The 14949-nt window shown below is 33.9% G+C and overlaps 1 protein-coding gene across 5 annotated transcripts in view; it reads left to right on the top strand.

Moving 5' to 3' along the window:
• Positions 1-14949, top strand: part of DAAM (disheveled-associated activator of morphogenesis-like protein) — a 524757-nt gene that overhangs the window by 439129 nt on the left and 70679 nt on the right. For all 5 annotated transcript variants that reach the window (XM_072530050.1, XM_072530049.1, XM_072530048.1 and 2 more), the window contains one exon: positions 9264-9386. In XM_072530050.1, the coding sequence (XP_072386151.1) occupies positions 9342-9386 (45 nt within the window). In that variant the 5' untranslated portion in view covers positions 9264-9341. The remainder of the gene's footprint in view (positions 1-9263; positions 9387-14949) is intronic.

Raw genomic sequence — 14949 nt, forward strand, 5'->3', positions numbered from 1 at the left:
TCCATGCCATCATGTCCTGTGTTATTTGAAACCACTTATTTCCTACATACTTTTTAATATCATTAAATCGTCTCTTCTAGGGTCTTCCGATGCTGCGTTTTGTCTGTCTTGGTCGCCAGTGTGCTAGTTTGGTTGTCCATCTGGTTTGATTTTGCCGAGCTACATGTCTTACCCATTGCCATTACCAACCCAACTTTGGTTCTTTGACGGATTTCTTCATTTGTTTTTCTTATCTCTAAGACTAATAATAATTGTCCTTTCCATTTCCTGGTCATCGTTACTTATCACTTTTGTCTTTGACATGTCCATTTTGAGGCCAACATTTACCCAAAATGACATTTAGTTGTTTTAACATACCTCTCAATTCAAGATACTGCTATTTATTAGGACGACGTCATCGGCAAATTGGAGACGAGTCAAATGGTAGCCGTTAGTATGTATTTCCCTGGTTTTCTCTATTTTCTCTAATAATGATTTAAAGACTTTTTATCGTTTGGGTAAATAACTTTGGAGATATAGTGTCTCCTTGAAGCACACCTATACTTATTTTTATTTATTTATTTTAACTCTATCTTCTTTCATACCTATCCTTATTGACTTACTAGCATTTTCGTATATATTTTTTAATAGGTTTGTATATCTAGAATGTATTCTAGCGTCGTTTATGGCTTGTATGAAGACCCATGGTATCAACTGAATCGCATAGTTTTTTAATGAAAAATTGATATTGAAATTGGTTTTTTCTATTAATATTTTTATAGAACCAATCCTTTAACACACTGCTTGCTAATCACGCCTATAAACATCAAAATATCACTTCAGTCGAATGCTGCTGACGCTCATGTGAGTTTTTACCTGAGATACCTATGTTTTATAATGTCTAGCATAAATACCCTTGTCTATAAAAGTTTACTTTTTATAAGAGTTTGTAGAGGGAACTATCTGTTACCCTATTTATCAAGCAGTTCTCAAACATCTTTTCTCAAAGTACAAAAACTAATTCATAAAATTATTTAAATTTAGATTCTGTATTATCTTTATTTTGCCAATAATCCAATAGAATCCAGGACTACTGGAATACCGATTACATTTTTTCTGCATTGACGAACCCTGTATTTAGACCTTTGCTATAAAATTTGTGCTATCAATCATTTTTAAATATACTATATCCATGCGATCGAAGGACCCTGAGATGATATAAAAAAAATAGCTATTCACATATTTCAAGTTTTGTTATTCAATTCCTATTATTTGTACAAAATTTATACTCCACACACTGGTGGAAGTATGAATTTATAGAAATATTGTTTAGAAATTATCTTTTAAAAAATTCTGAAACAGTATTAGTTACTCCAACATACAAATTACAACAGACAAACACAACATTGCAAAAATTTTAAATGTTGATAGTAAAGGTAGGATAAAGAGAAAAGATGTAAGATATGTTCAAAAAATAATTTAAGAAAAGACACCATATGTAAGTGCAGCTTCTGTCCTGGAAAACCTGGTCTTTGTGTTGATGGATGAAACATTAAAAATTTTATTAATGTAACTAATCACAGTTATAACTATGTTTTAAAAGAATACTCTCAGCACCTATCAATAGTATATCAGTAGGCTTCAAGCATGCAACGTGTTAAAGAAGAACTCACCTCCCAATTTTTTTACGCATTAAGAAAATTAAAACATTTTTCTTGACAGATAAATCCTACAAAAGTGTATTATAGGATATTTAAAAATCTTTAAGTAGACAAGGATAAAAAAATGAGGTCAGACGAAATTTGTCTCAATAAAATATTATAATACAGAGAAAGAAAATAGTATTATTATATTCAGTAATCTACAATATCGTGACAAATACAGTTAACGAGACAAAAATTACAAAAACTTACAGTATGAAATACTGAAAAAGGTTCTACAGACTCACGAGAATAAAGAAAGTGAAGATATAACCAGGCAAATGGATTAAAATGTGACGCTCTCAGACATAGAGAAGAAACAATGGACGATTAGTGAAGAGAATCTTCTTCTTTGTGTGCCGTGCTTGTATTCAAGCGTTGGCTATCGTCATATTGACAAGCTGATGAAATGATTCTCGGTCGGCAGCTAGATGAAACAGTTCCTCGACTGTTCGACCTGTCCATTGTCTAATGTTACGCAGCCAGGACAGTTGTTTTCTTCCGACACAAAGTTTTCCTTCGATTTTGCCCTGAATGATTAACCGGAGTAAGCGATATTTAGGTCCTCTCATTATATGACCGAAGTACTGGACCTTTCTCCTTTTGATGATGTTGATCAATTTTCGCTCTTTGTGCACGGTCTCTAGCACGCGTTCGTTAGATATGTGTGCTGTCCACGGGATTCTGAGCATGCGACGGTAACACCATAACTCAAACGCTTTTAATTTGTTGAGATTTTTTATTTTTGTTATCCAGGTTTCACATCCATAGAACAAAGTGGACCAGACGTAGCACTTCAATACTCTTAGACGTGTGGTCAACGACAGACTTCTACTGCATAGTACAGAACGGCAGTTAATAAAATTTTTCCGTGTGAGTTCTATTCTGGTCGAAATTTCCTCGTCACTTTCAACCCTGCAGTCAATCCAGCTACCCAGATATCTAAAGTGTTCCACCCTTTTCAGGATTTTGTTATATAATCTTAGCACTGAGTCTTCGATATTAATTTTTTCGACCACCATCCATTAATTTCACCACCGATCTTCGCGGCGATTATTTAACGCTATTTCAAAAACTGGTTCAGTGTAGGCATTAAACAACATCGGTGACATAACACATCCCTGTCTGACACCACGCTTAATAGAAACTTTAGCTGAAACCTCTTGGTCCACCTTAACACGAGCGGTCTGATTGTAGTAAAGGTTTTTAAGCAATCGAATGTCATACGTGTCCAGACAAACTGAGTCTAAGCATTGAAATAATAATGTATGTGGTACTCTATCAAAGGCTTTTTCGAAATCTATAAAACATACGTAAATATTTTTCCTAAACTCAATGCTTTTTTGTAAGAGTATTCGCATGCAAAAAAGAGCTTCTCGAGTACCCATACCGTTTCGGAAACCAAACTGCTCATCACCAGTTATCCCCTCACAAAGTTTATAACATTATAAGTGAAGAGAATAGGCAGCTAAATTAGATAAACAAACGGATTTTTTTAAATATTGTCAACGTTTCATCTGTTACTTCGGTGATAGTAGTATCTAATATTTCGTTTACGGTATTACTGTAATAATTGGTCGACGAGAACTAAAGAAGGAATGGGGAAGAGTTACAATCGCGTAACTGGTCTAACCCGTCACTTAAGATGTTTATCATTAAAAAATAGAAAGATGCAGGAAAAATCAGCTAAATAAGTATATTATGAACAAGGATTAAAGGTCGGTGATAGTGAAGATAGAAATCTTTTTAAAAATCTTCATTTACTGTAAGTTGGCTTTTGTAATGTTGATGATTTTGTTGACTGAAGCAAATTTAAAATAAAAAAGTAGTATATAACTACTAAAATTTAGATTTTCAAGTGAAACATGAGTAAACAACAACACTAGACAACATGTAAAATACAGTAGAGCTAAAGTAGTTAAAAAATGCCAGGAAAATCAAAATTGGAGCTAATAAAAAATACCTAATCTAGAAATAAAAAAAAAATCCGGGAAGAATATGAAATCACGTGATGAAATCCAAAAGAAATGGTAAAAGAAGAACGTTAACACCAAGGTACAGAAAAGAAAAATCAATCAACGGATGTGTCAAAGAGCTGGAATAACTGGAAGAGGTGGATCGACGAGTATACCTCTGGAACTCATGAAGTGCACAAAAACATAGACAAGTAAAAACGATGCTATATGGATATATGTACGTATCATTGACAATGTATCTTTTTAAACATTCACCATGAAGAGAATTATTTTTTAATCCGAATATAATGACTGGAAAATCGCTTCTTCGGACCATTAGAAACGGAAATATCACGATTTATGTTTTATAGACGGAAATGAAAAAAGGCATTGGTACAAAACCAGGGAACAATTTTAGATGACTTATAAAGTCCTATTTTTCAGTGCTCAACAGTACCTAAAATAAAGTCATGATATTTATTATTATTTTTTTATTTTGACCAATAAGAATACACCTAATCTACAAGATTAATCAGCATTTTTCTTTAACCTAATTTTCCTAAGATTGTTTGTAAGCTAGATGTCACCTGGTCCATTCTAACTTGGATTTGGTCCATGGAGTATTGTGGCTATACAGCACAGCACTGACTCTGCTTTTTTACTAACTGCTCACGTGCTTGTTGTGGCTAAAATGGTCAAAACACTAACTACGCCTTGCACAACTTGACACATTACACAAACTCGAACGGTTTAGTCCTCTCGAGCCTTCGTATCTGGGGTTGGTTGACAAGAAGCTGAAGTACTTCATGGTTGGGATGCTTATGGAGCCTCTCTTCATGTCTCCTGGTGACTTTCTTAATTTCATTTGGAATCGATTCGGCTTTATGGTCTCTATGAGATTTGTAGGCCATAGGTCCACACCAGTTTCGATATCTGTTTGTAAATCAATATTTTTTTCTGCATGGAAAGTTGAGAGTACCTACCCATCAGTCAATTTTTGTACTTTATCTTCAACTGTTCAATTTTCTTGTCAACATATTCCTTTCATTTGAGTTTGACGTCCAGATTTAAACCTAGGTATTTCGCTGTTTTCTTATTAGGAACAATGCTATTGTTTAAGATAAGTGGGAGATAATTGATTTTCTTGTTAGTAAAGTTAGTATGAACTAATTTCTGTTTTTTTTACCAGCGTTCTATGCCATTAATTTTGTAGGTTAACCGTAGATTCTTCTACAATTGCTCCTATTGTCAGGACTGCTGTATCATCAACATATGTGGCTAGTTGAATGTTTTCTCTCTCCTGAATGTCAGATGTATACAAAAGGTATAGGACTGGTTCAAGAATGCTACCTTGTGAAACCCCTGCCTTTATTGGCTTTAACTCGGAGTACTCGTTCTCCATTTTAATTTTAAATGTTCGCTGGTATAGCTTGTAATGTACATAGTCATGATATAAAAATATTATGTTTAAAACGCTGCTGTAAGATTTGAAGTATCTACACCGATAATTTCATATCTCAAAACTTATTTACCAGTCTTGTAGTAGTTTATCATTATATGGCATCTTGTATTGTATGATTTTTTAAGTATATTAAAAACGGATTTATTTTGTTTTTGTTATTTATAATATATAAATTCTAACAAAATGTTATGCTTATTATAATCCTGTTACGAACCTGAACATAAAATTGGTTTCTTCATGCCCTAACGGTGTACCAGAAGAGTCCGTTCGAACTGCAAGGCTCTGGAAAATTATAGTAATTTTCTAAAGCTCGTTATACACTAATATACATTTACATTTGTAGAAATAAATGAGAATGTGTATCGTAATGTGAAATAATCTATATGTATGTAGATATAGATATTTCGTACTTATATGAACGGCGAAGGAACACATGTTATTAAGATTTTTTTTTAATTAAAACGAATGGTTTGTTTGATGATAAGGACTGCGGTAAATGCGAATTTTTGTCATTGTCAAATGTATCAAAGAATATTTTAAAGTACAAAAAAGTTATTTTTTAGCAACCTACTTCAGTCGTCATAGACGAAAATGCCATTAGACCTCTAAAATCATACAAACAGGCTGAATTTTGCTGAGAATATCAATTTTTGGATCACAAAAAAGATTCAAAAAAGTTTGTCACTCCTATCCACAGGCTTTCCCCTAAAACCCCCTTCTTGGGAGAAAAACGAAAAAATCTGTACGCTGTAAAAAAAATGTTTTAAATAAAAAATGTAGCTGAGATAATTGTGAACAAAAATTTTAATTAGCAATTTTTGTGTAAAATTAACCGTTCTCTCAGAAACAGGTTTTGAATGTCAGTTACGCGGGTGAAATTAATTTTAAATAAAATTTGTATGTACTCTACTACTTAAGTATGTGTAAAGGTGAAGAGTGAAGCTTTCGTATGCAGTTTTTGTATTTTGCTGCAAATAAAGTAAGTTGGTATAAGGATGTTAAATAAATTAATGTTGCGCGATTTTTGCTGTTTTACGATTCTTATGAGATCAATTAAATATATCACTTTCATTGACCGGTCACTATAGAATTTCGATTACCAGAGCCGAACCTTCAAAACCTATACCATGGAATTTCGATTTTAAGTTTTGGCAACAAATGTGAGGCATTTGAAATAAGCCTAAAAAACGCTGAACTTAAACTTTCACATTACAAATGATCTAAAACGTTTAAAACTGCTTCTTTTTGATTACACAAGTACATTTTCCAAAACTAAATAACTTCAGCTACAAATTCCACGCTATACGGTCTTCGTGGAGGCAATTTCCATGACGTAACGAAAGTTTAAATTCTGCATTTTTTAGAGATTTTAAATACCTATTTGTTGCCAAAACTTAAAATTGAAATATCATGTTATAGGTTATACAGAATAGGTTCCATCAACGAAAATTCCATTACGACCGTCATTAGAATTTATAAATTTTATTGAACTCTTGAAAATCGTAAAAAAAATGGCAAAACTGCGCAACATTTATTTATTGACCAGAATTATAAAAACTGACTTTAGTTGCGGCAAAATAAAAAAAATACATACAAAAGCTCCATTCTTTACCTTTAAAACGCATTTTGATTTTTGTCGAAACGACACTCTGATCAGGAGGTATCGAATTTTTACCGTCGATTTGATACATTTATTTTTATTGATCGTATGGCACTTGACACATTTACATTTAAATTTACATATATTTCGTATAAAACATTACATATATGTTTACAAACGGACATCTAACTTATTTATATATTCTATCGACTCTGGAGTCGCCATTAGGAAATCCTCTGACCTGCCTTAATAGGATCTTGTGGGACATTGTTCTGTAATGTGACAGACGGTTTGGGGTTGTCCGCCGTCACAGAGTGGGGATGGTCGTTTACCCCATTTGTGCATCATGTAACCGCATCTGCCGTGTTGGGTTCTGATTCGGTTCAGCATAGTCCATGTGTTGCCGTATTTTATAACACCAGCAATCATTCTCATTGTACTGTTCAATTGGGCATCTACTTTGTGTATATGTGGGCTGTTAAGCCAGGCTGAAGAGCAGTATTCTGCGGTTGAGAAAACAAGGCCCAGGGCAGATGATCGCAAGGTCGAAGCCGATGCTCCCCATGTTATGCCGCACAGCTTCTGGATGATGTTGTTTCTGGATTTCAGTTTTTCCGCTGTTTTTGATAGATGTCCCTTGAAAGATAGGGTTCTGTCAAGAGTCACCCCAAGGTACTTTGGTGTTTTATTGTAAGTACTTTCCCACTGTGTGTAAGTCTGCCGTAAGAATTTCTTTGTTTGTTCAAATGACTTACATCTTGTTGCAAGGACCCAGTCGTCGGCATAACCAAACTTCCTTGATCTGGTTTCTGGTATATCAGCGATGTACAGGCTAAAGAGAAGAGGAGCTAGGATAGATCCCTGAGGCAGTCCATTCCATCCGGTGGATTTACAGGAGATTATACGGAGGAGCTTGTATATCATGCCTTCTCTCCAGACTGTATCGTAGGCCGCTGTTAGATCTATGAATGCGGCTGCAGTTTTAAGTTTTCTCTGGAACCCTGCCTCAATAAATGTGGTAAGTGAAAGAACCTGAAAGTCGTTCTAGTAGCTTGAACGTTGCCGATAGTAGGGCTATTGGTCTGTAGTTCTTAGGGTTGTTATCACTTGGCTTCCCTGGTTTTAATATGGCAATACTCTTGGAGCGTTTGAGTTCCTGTGGTATGGTACCGGTCTTCATCCATTCTCTCGCATATTTGCCGCTGTTAATTAAGAATTCGGGATGAACATTGTCAAAGCCTGGGGCTTTACCTGGCTTTACATCCTTGAGAGCTATAGTGACTTCTTCGCAAGTGAAATGGTGAGAGTATTCGGTTTCTGCAGATTGGAATTTTGAAGTTTTGAGCTCTCGTTTTACCTTGATTGTGTGTGGCTTGTCTTTCGGGACCCTAGATGTCGATACCAGATGTGAGGCAATAGTGTTTGGGTTAATTGTTGTTTTGTTCCTTGTTATGGGAGTTCCGCTTCCTAATTTTCTTAGTAGTGTCCATGCTTGCCTACTTGATGTTTGAAAATTAAAATTTTCTACAGTTTTCGTCCATTTTTGTTGTCTCGCTGCATCTAGGCTATGCAGTCTTGATTTGATACAAATTTTATTTAAAATTGATTTCGCCCACGTAACTGGCATTCAAAACCGCCAATCGCCTTAAGTATTGTTTCTGAGAAAACGGTTCATTCAACACAAAAAGTGCTATTAACATTTTTGTTTAAAATTATCTCAGCTACATTTTTTATTAAAAACATTTTTTTTACGACGTACAGATTCTTGGTAAATAGCTTTTCCCCCTGCGACGGTTTTAGGGGGAAGCCGGCCGGTATGGGTCGGTTTCCATTGTAAAAATAAAAACATTATTATAAAAATTTGTTCGTCCGAAATGTTTCTCCTTCTTTTGTGAATGTTTTTAAAAAAATATTTAAAAAAAAATGAATTTTGATAAATTATAAATAAATTAAAATAGCAACCAATAGAAAATTACAAATAACCCATAATGTCATAAATGCCAACTTCAAGATAAAGTTAGTTTGTATTTTAATTTATTTTTGACAATTATATTGCCAACATAAAAATTTTGTTAAAAATCATTTTTTATTTAATAGGAAAAAAGAAGATTTATTTATTATTCACAGATACCCGAAAAAATGTAACAAGTATATGGAAAATAAAATAAAAATTCTGACATTAAAAATTAAATTTTTAATGTCAGAATATGCAACAAATATCTAATCCTCAGAATGAAGAAAATAAGGTATAAGTAAGATCCCACTAATTGTTGGTAACACCTTCACTTTTGTTGTACTCTTGAATCTCCTGGTCTCTGGTGTTTCAACTGTGATTTAGGCTACACAACTTAGTAATAGCACAGATTAACAGAACACATCTTTTAATATGTTGTAATAGCCTTACACATGTTTTGTATCATGCCGAATAGACAGATTCTTAATACTAACGTAGAAAACGGACTATAAGTCCTCATACAATTTTCTTAATGATATATCAAACATTATTTAGTTAATGTTAGTATTTATATAATTGTATAATATTAATAATCATTTTTATTTGGTTTCAGGGCCTACCAAAGTGTTCATTAAAAATTCCAGCGTGGGATAACATCAGTAACGCCCTGCCTCGATTACACATCCCAGCCATGCCGGCCGTGCGCTCCAAGCGCGGCTGGTGTGGTTGCCTCCAAGTAAGTTTACTTAATTTCGCACTATATTAGAACATCGTAACTCTTTATTAATTCTTACCTTCTTCGTCTAACTCGTTCGTAAAAAAATGGCAATGGAAAACGAATGGGGCTGAGCCAGTTAAGTCTCTCTTGGTAAGACACAATAAATAGTTTGGTTAAAATAAAATAACATGTATTTTTAGTAATATAATAAAGTAGAATCTCATTAATCCGAGACACAGCTAATAATCTTTCCCCGCCACCACCAAAACTCCTTGCTACACTACATACCGTGTATGCACTCCTGCGACAACGCAAGCACGTGCACGCGCCTACATATTTACCTGTGTTTTCTTCTTCTTCTTCTAGTTCCATGACCGTTATCGATCGTTGGATATAATGTTAGCTACCATATTCGCTATCGTGACTTTATTGACAGCAGCTCTAAATAACGATGTAGTTGATTTTCCATACCATTGCCTTAGATTTTTCAGCCATGATATTCTTCTTCTACCAGGACCACAATTACCTTGGATCTTTCCCTGAATGATCAGATGTAAAAGATCGTATTTTTCAGGGTGTCTCATAATGTGACCGAAGTATTCCAGCTTGCGTTTCTTTATTATATTGACCAGTTGTGTTGTTTGGTTCAGCCGTCTAAGGACCTCCTCATTTCTAACTCTGTCGACCCAACTTATTTTCAGTAGTCGTCTGTATACCCACATCTCAAAGGCTGTCAAGCGTCTAAAGATAGTCTCAGGTAAAGTCCACGCTTACACTCCATACAGCAGGACAGGAAAGATGTAGCAAGCTGTCATTCGAACTCTAAGGTCAATGCTAAGATCGTGACTGCAAAGTACGTTTCTCATTTATACAAAGGCAGCTCGGGCTTGTTCTATTCGGCTTTTAATTTCTGCGGTTGGATCCCAGCTCTCATTGATATTACTGCCGAGATACACAAGTTTCTCTACTCTGTCCAGTGTGGCATCTCCGACTTTTATACCGTCATCCTGTATATAATTTTTTTTGCTAACTATCATATATTTAGTTTTCGTAACGTTAAGTTTTAATCCATACTGATCACAAGTCTGTTTTATTTTGTTCATTATATTTTGAAGGTCTTCTCCGCAATAACAAGCACTAAGTATCGTCGGCATATCTAATATTGTTGACGGTTACTCCATTCACAATAATACCTTTGGTTGTCTCCATTGAGGCTTCCTTAAATATTTCCTCCGAATATAAGTTAAAAAGTAAAGGTGACAATATACAGCCTTGTGTCACTCCTCTTTTTATATTTATTTCATCCGACAGTTCTTGTTCAACCTTTATTCTTGCCACTTGATGCCAGTATAGATTTGTAATTATGCGTAGATCTTTATCGTCCAATCCAGCTGTTTTCAATATTTCTAGCATTTTGTTATGTCGGACTGTCAAAAGCCTTTTCAAAATCGATTGCACAAATGTACACATTTCGATTTATATCTCTGCATCTCTGTACTAGCACCTGTATACTAAACAAGGCTTCTCTTGTACCCAAGCCACTCCTAAACCCAAATTGAGTATTGCTAATTCTGTCCTCTAACAGCGTGTAAATTCTGCTGTGTATTACTCGCAGGAAGATCTTCAAGGAGAAAACGGTTGAGTGAAGGAAGACAGTGAAAACTGTGGAAATCCTTAGTAGTAGTAGTAGAAGATCTTCAAAACGTGACTCATCAGATTGTCCGATAATCACCGCATGTCTTTGGACGATGTTTCTTAGGTATTGTGACTATTACCTGTGTTTTAGGTGAGAATATTGTAGATCCAGCGATGGGAATATCCAAACAATATTATATCCAAATAATATCACCAAACCGAACATCTTTATTGCAGGCGATTGATTAAAACGTTTTCTAAAACGTAAAGTCCTTGTATAAAAATAAATTGCTCATCCATATTATTTCTCAGGATGGTGACATAGCGCAGAGCCTAAAAAGTTTAGTTTAAAGGATATTGTTTTCTTTCTCGCTCACGCATAGAGCTCTATTTTACCTGACTTAATCCAGTCATCATGGAACAAGATATGGCCTACAATGAATGCTGTATCAAAAGAAACAGGAGAATGTGATCCTATCAATTGCCGATTGGTTTCAAAATTTATCAGAAACAGGATTAGAGATCAGTGAAGACGATTTAAATTCTTGGTTTGAAGGGATCGAACCAATAGAGCAAATTATGGCAGATGAAGAAATATGTAAAGCAGTATAAGAGGAAGAAAGCGTAGTTAATATATTGGTGCCACTAACTGCTACAGCTAAAAGACAGACAAAAAACAGCCTAAATCGAATACCTCGTTCACATCATGAGGAAAAGCCAAAGATATGGGTTGCTGCAATTAATTCTACAAGGAAAAGTAGAAGGAAAATGAGGACCAGCAAGGCAAAGGATTTTCTGGCTGAAAAAATTTACGTACGTGATTCATCACAACAACCACAAATCTTTTTAGTGCAGCAGTGTGCAAAATACAGATTGCCATGATGGTCGCCAACATCCTAAACGGATAGACACTATAAGAAGAACTGCTATAACTGTAAAAATCAAATCAGTTACAGTATTTAATTGTTCGATTTGATTCCTTACCACTTTTTCCGGCTTATACGCTGGTGAGCGCCATGGATATAACCTCGCATAGGCTGTTTAAAGAATTTGTTTGTGATTACTAGACTTTGTTTTTGGCAGAATTGTATTAGCCAATCTCTTCTCTCGTTACGTATCGCAATGGGTTCCTCGGCTTTTGTTAGAAGATCAAAAATCTTGCAAACGGAATCTTAGAAACACACATGCATAGCAGTAATCTTTAGTTCTTTCATTAATAATTGCTTGCGGTTAATCTTGGTGTCTTTATTTTAAACCATCCAGTAAGCTGTTATAGATACAATGGAAACATGTAAATTTTCTGCTGCCTAAGAAGTTTACTGCAGGCAATGTCGTGTTAACATCTTTTTTTGAAGTTATACTTCGATACGCGCGCTCGACGTTGGAAATTTGCACGGGAGTGAAATCATTACATATGTAAGATATGAGTAAGAGAGAGACAGAAGATATATTTTCTCTCTTTCTCTCTCGAGAATAAAAATGTTCCTTTTGTATATATTCCATTCCCCTACTTCTCAAAATCTGCCATACTTCGTTATCCCAGGTTTTCCGTGGTCTGCCTCTGGTTTTAAACTTTTTCACTTTAGCCTTCCAGACTTGCTTAACGGGTCGGTTGTCGCTCATTCGGCACAGATGACCAAACCATTTTATTTTTTGTGTTTCAGTAGCATGTAGTACAGATTATGTGCCCAGTTCTTCTCTAACATCTTCAGTTCTTATTTTGTCTCGTCGTGATATTCCTTTGACTCGTCTTAGATATATATAATATAATATAAGATATATATAATATAATATAAGATATATATAATATAATATAATATATTCTTATTATTATTTATATGATATGCTTTGTATTATTTATTAAACGTTTATAATTATTTTATTATTAAAATGCATTAGTGTTATGTCCAATTGGCGAATTTTTTACGTGTTTGGTTCATACGCTGGTATATGTGAGTTCGAATCCCAATATGAATTTCCTTTTTTATTTTTGAAATATTTAAAAACCTCACGTTAATCTTATTAAATATATGTAATATACGCGAAAATGCTAAATTTTAAAATAAAATAAAAATTTACAACATAATCCGAGTTGTTGGTTTTTTATTTTTATCTTCCAGAAACATTTTTTGAAGTTATACTTCTATACGCGCGTTCGACGTTGGAAATTTGTACCGGAGTGAATCGGCAAAATCATTATATATGTAAGATATAGGTAAGAGAGAGACAGAAGATATATTTTCTCTCTCGAGAATAAAAATATTCCTTTTGTAAATATATTTAATATTTATTAATATTATTAGTTTTTTATTAATATTATTATCATGGTAAATTAATATGCGTAAGTAAGTTATGTATATTGTCATTTGTAAATACTTATGAATATTGCATTTTAATTTGTATTGTATTATTATATTGAATTATGTTGCAGTGTATTGTATTGTATTTTTATATTAATAACAAAATAAATAATGAATTTTACTGCAGAGTATGTGTAAATTTTTTTTTGCATTTAACCCCTTTTAAACATATTATGTGAAAATAAAAATATATATTTTCATTAAAATGTTGATTCAATCCTTCATTTACTATACTCCTATTACAGGTCAAATGTTTATATACAGCAAACAATGCACCATATACCTATATACCTAATTATTTTTCTCTTTCTGCTCTCTCTTACCTATAGCATTACATATGTAATGATTGTGCAGATTGACTCCCATATAAATTTGTAACGGCGAACGCGTGTATAGAAGTATAACTTCTACCGGCAGTCCCACTGGACTGCCACACCCGTTTTTTCGACTATAAAGGAGTCTTGCTCATAGAGTTTACAGAACCTAGAGTGCATATCAATTCAAACCTGTAGAATAAAACTTAGAATAAACAAGCTTTATCAATCAGTAAAACGAAAACGTCCAGAGAAGCTCTTACGTGGTGTGATTTTTTTGCAAAAAGTAGTGAAAAAAAATTTACGACGAAAAAAATTAAGGATATGCGAGCATCCACGCTACAGTCCCAACTTATCGCCTTTCGATTTTCGAGCAACGGAGTGAAGAATTTTTCGAGCAACACCTACCAGAATTATTTAAGCAAGGTATACATCGATTGGTGAGATAACAGGATTTGTGCCTTAATTGTAGTACTAATTATTTATAGATATATTTATCAATCATTTCTTTCTGGACCTAAGATGCTTCAATTAAAGAATCCTTGTATTTTTGATGTACATTAAAACATCAAATAAATCATAATTGTCACATTAACATTCTTGAAAAAGACTTTACTAAATAATGGCATTTCATTGCAAAGTCCATTACTGAAACCTTCGTATTTGGCAAATATTCCGTATAAATAAAACTTTAATGCATTGAACCTTGTCGCAGTATATTGTCATACCAATAAAGGCGGCATCGGCTGTTCTTCACCTCCAACACTCGCACCTATTAATTCCGATCGAAATTACATTAATCAAAGCTCACCAACACCGAATCGAATCGAATCATCAAATTGTTAGATTTGAACGCGCCGAACAGCGCGTATAAATTTTTTAATCGATTTTTTTCGAGCGCAACAACCTATAATTTCGTACGTAAATATAAACATCCTCGAAGGTCTACATTCTTCGCCAGCTTCACTTTCTCTCATATTTTCGATCTTTTTAACCATTATTATTACTTTTACTTTAATACGTATTACAACCTGTGCACACATATTTGAATATCGGCATTCCTTCGAGGATATATCGGTATACAGATTGTCCATTATCTTGAACTTTATTGATTCATTCAAATATGATTTTTGTTATAAAAAATTGAATCATACAAACTTTGCTACATAAAAATTTATATTGAGTGTAATACTGAAACAAAAACAGAATATAATTGATAAATTTCATGAACTTTAAACGTTAAAAAAGAAAAGTATAGTTTCATGTTTGAAA

Source organism: Diabrotica undecimpunctata, chromosome 4 (assembly GCF_040954645.1).
Source record: "Diabrotica undecimpunctata isolate CICGRU chromosome 4, icDiaUnde3, whole genome shotgun sequence".
Classification (NCBI taxonomy): Eukaryota; Metazoa; Arthropoda; class Insecta; order Coleoptera; family Chrysomelidae; genus Diabrotica; species Diabrotica undecimpunctata.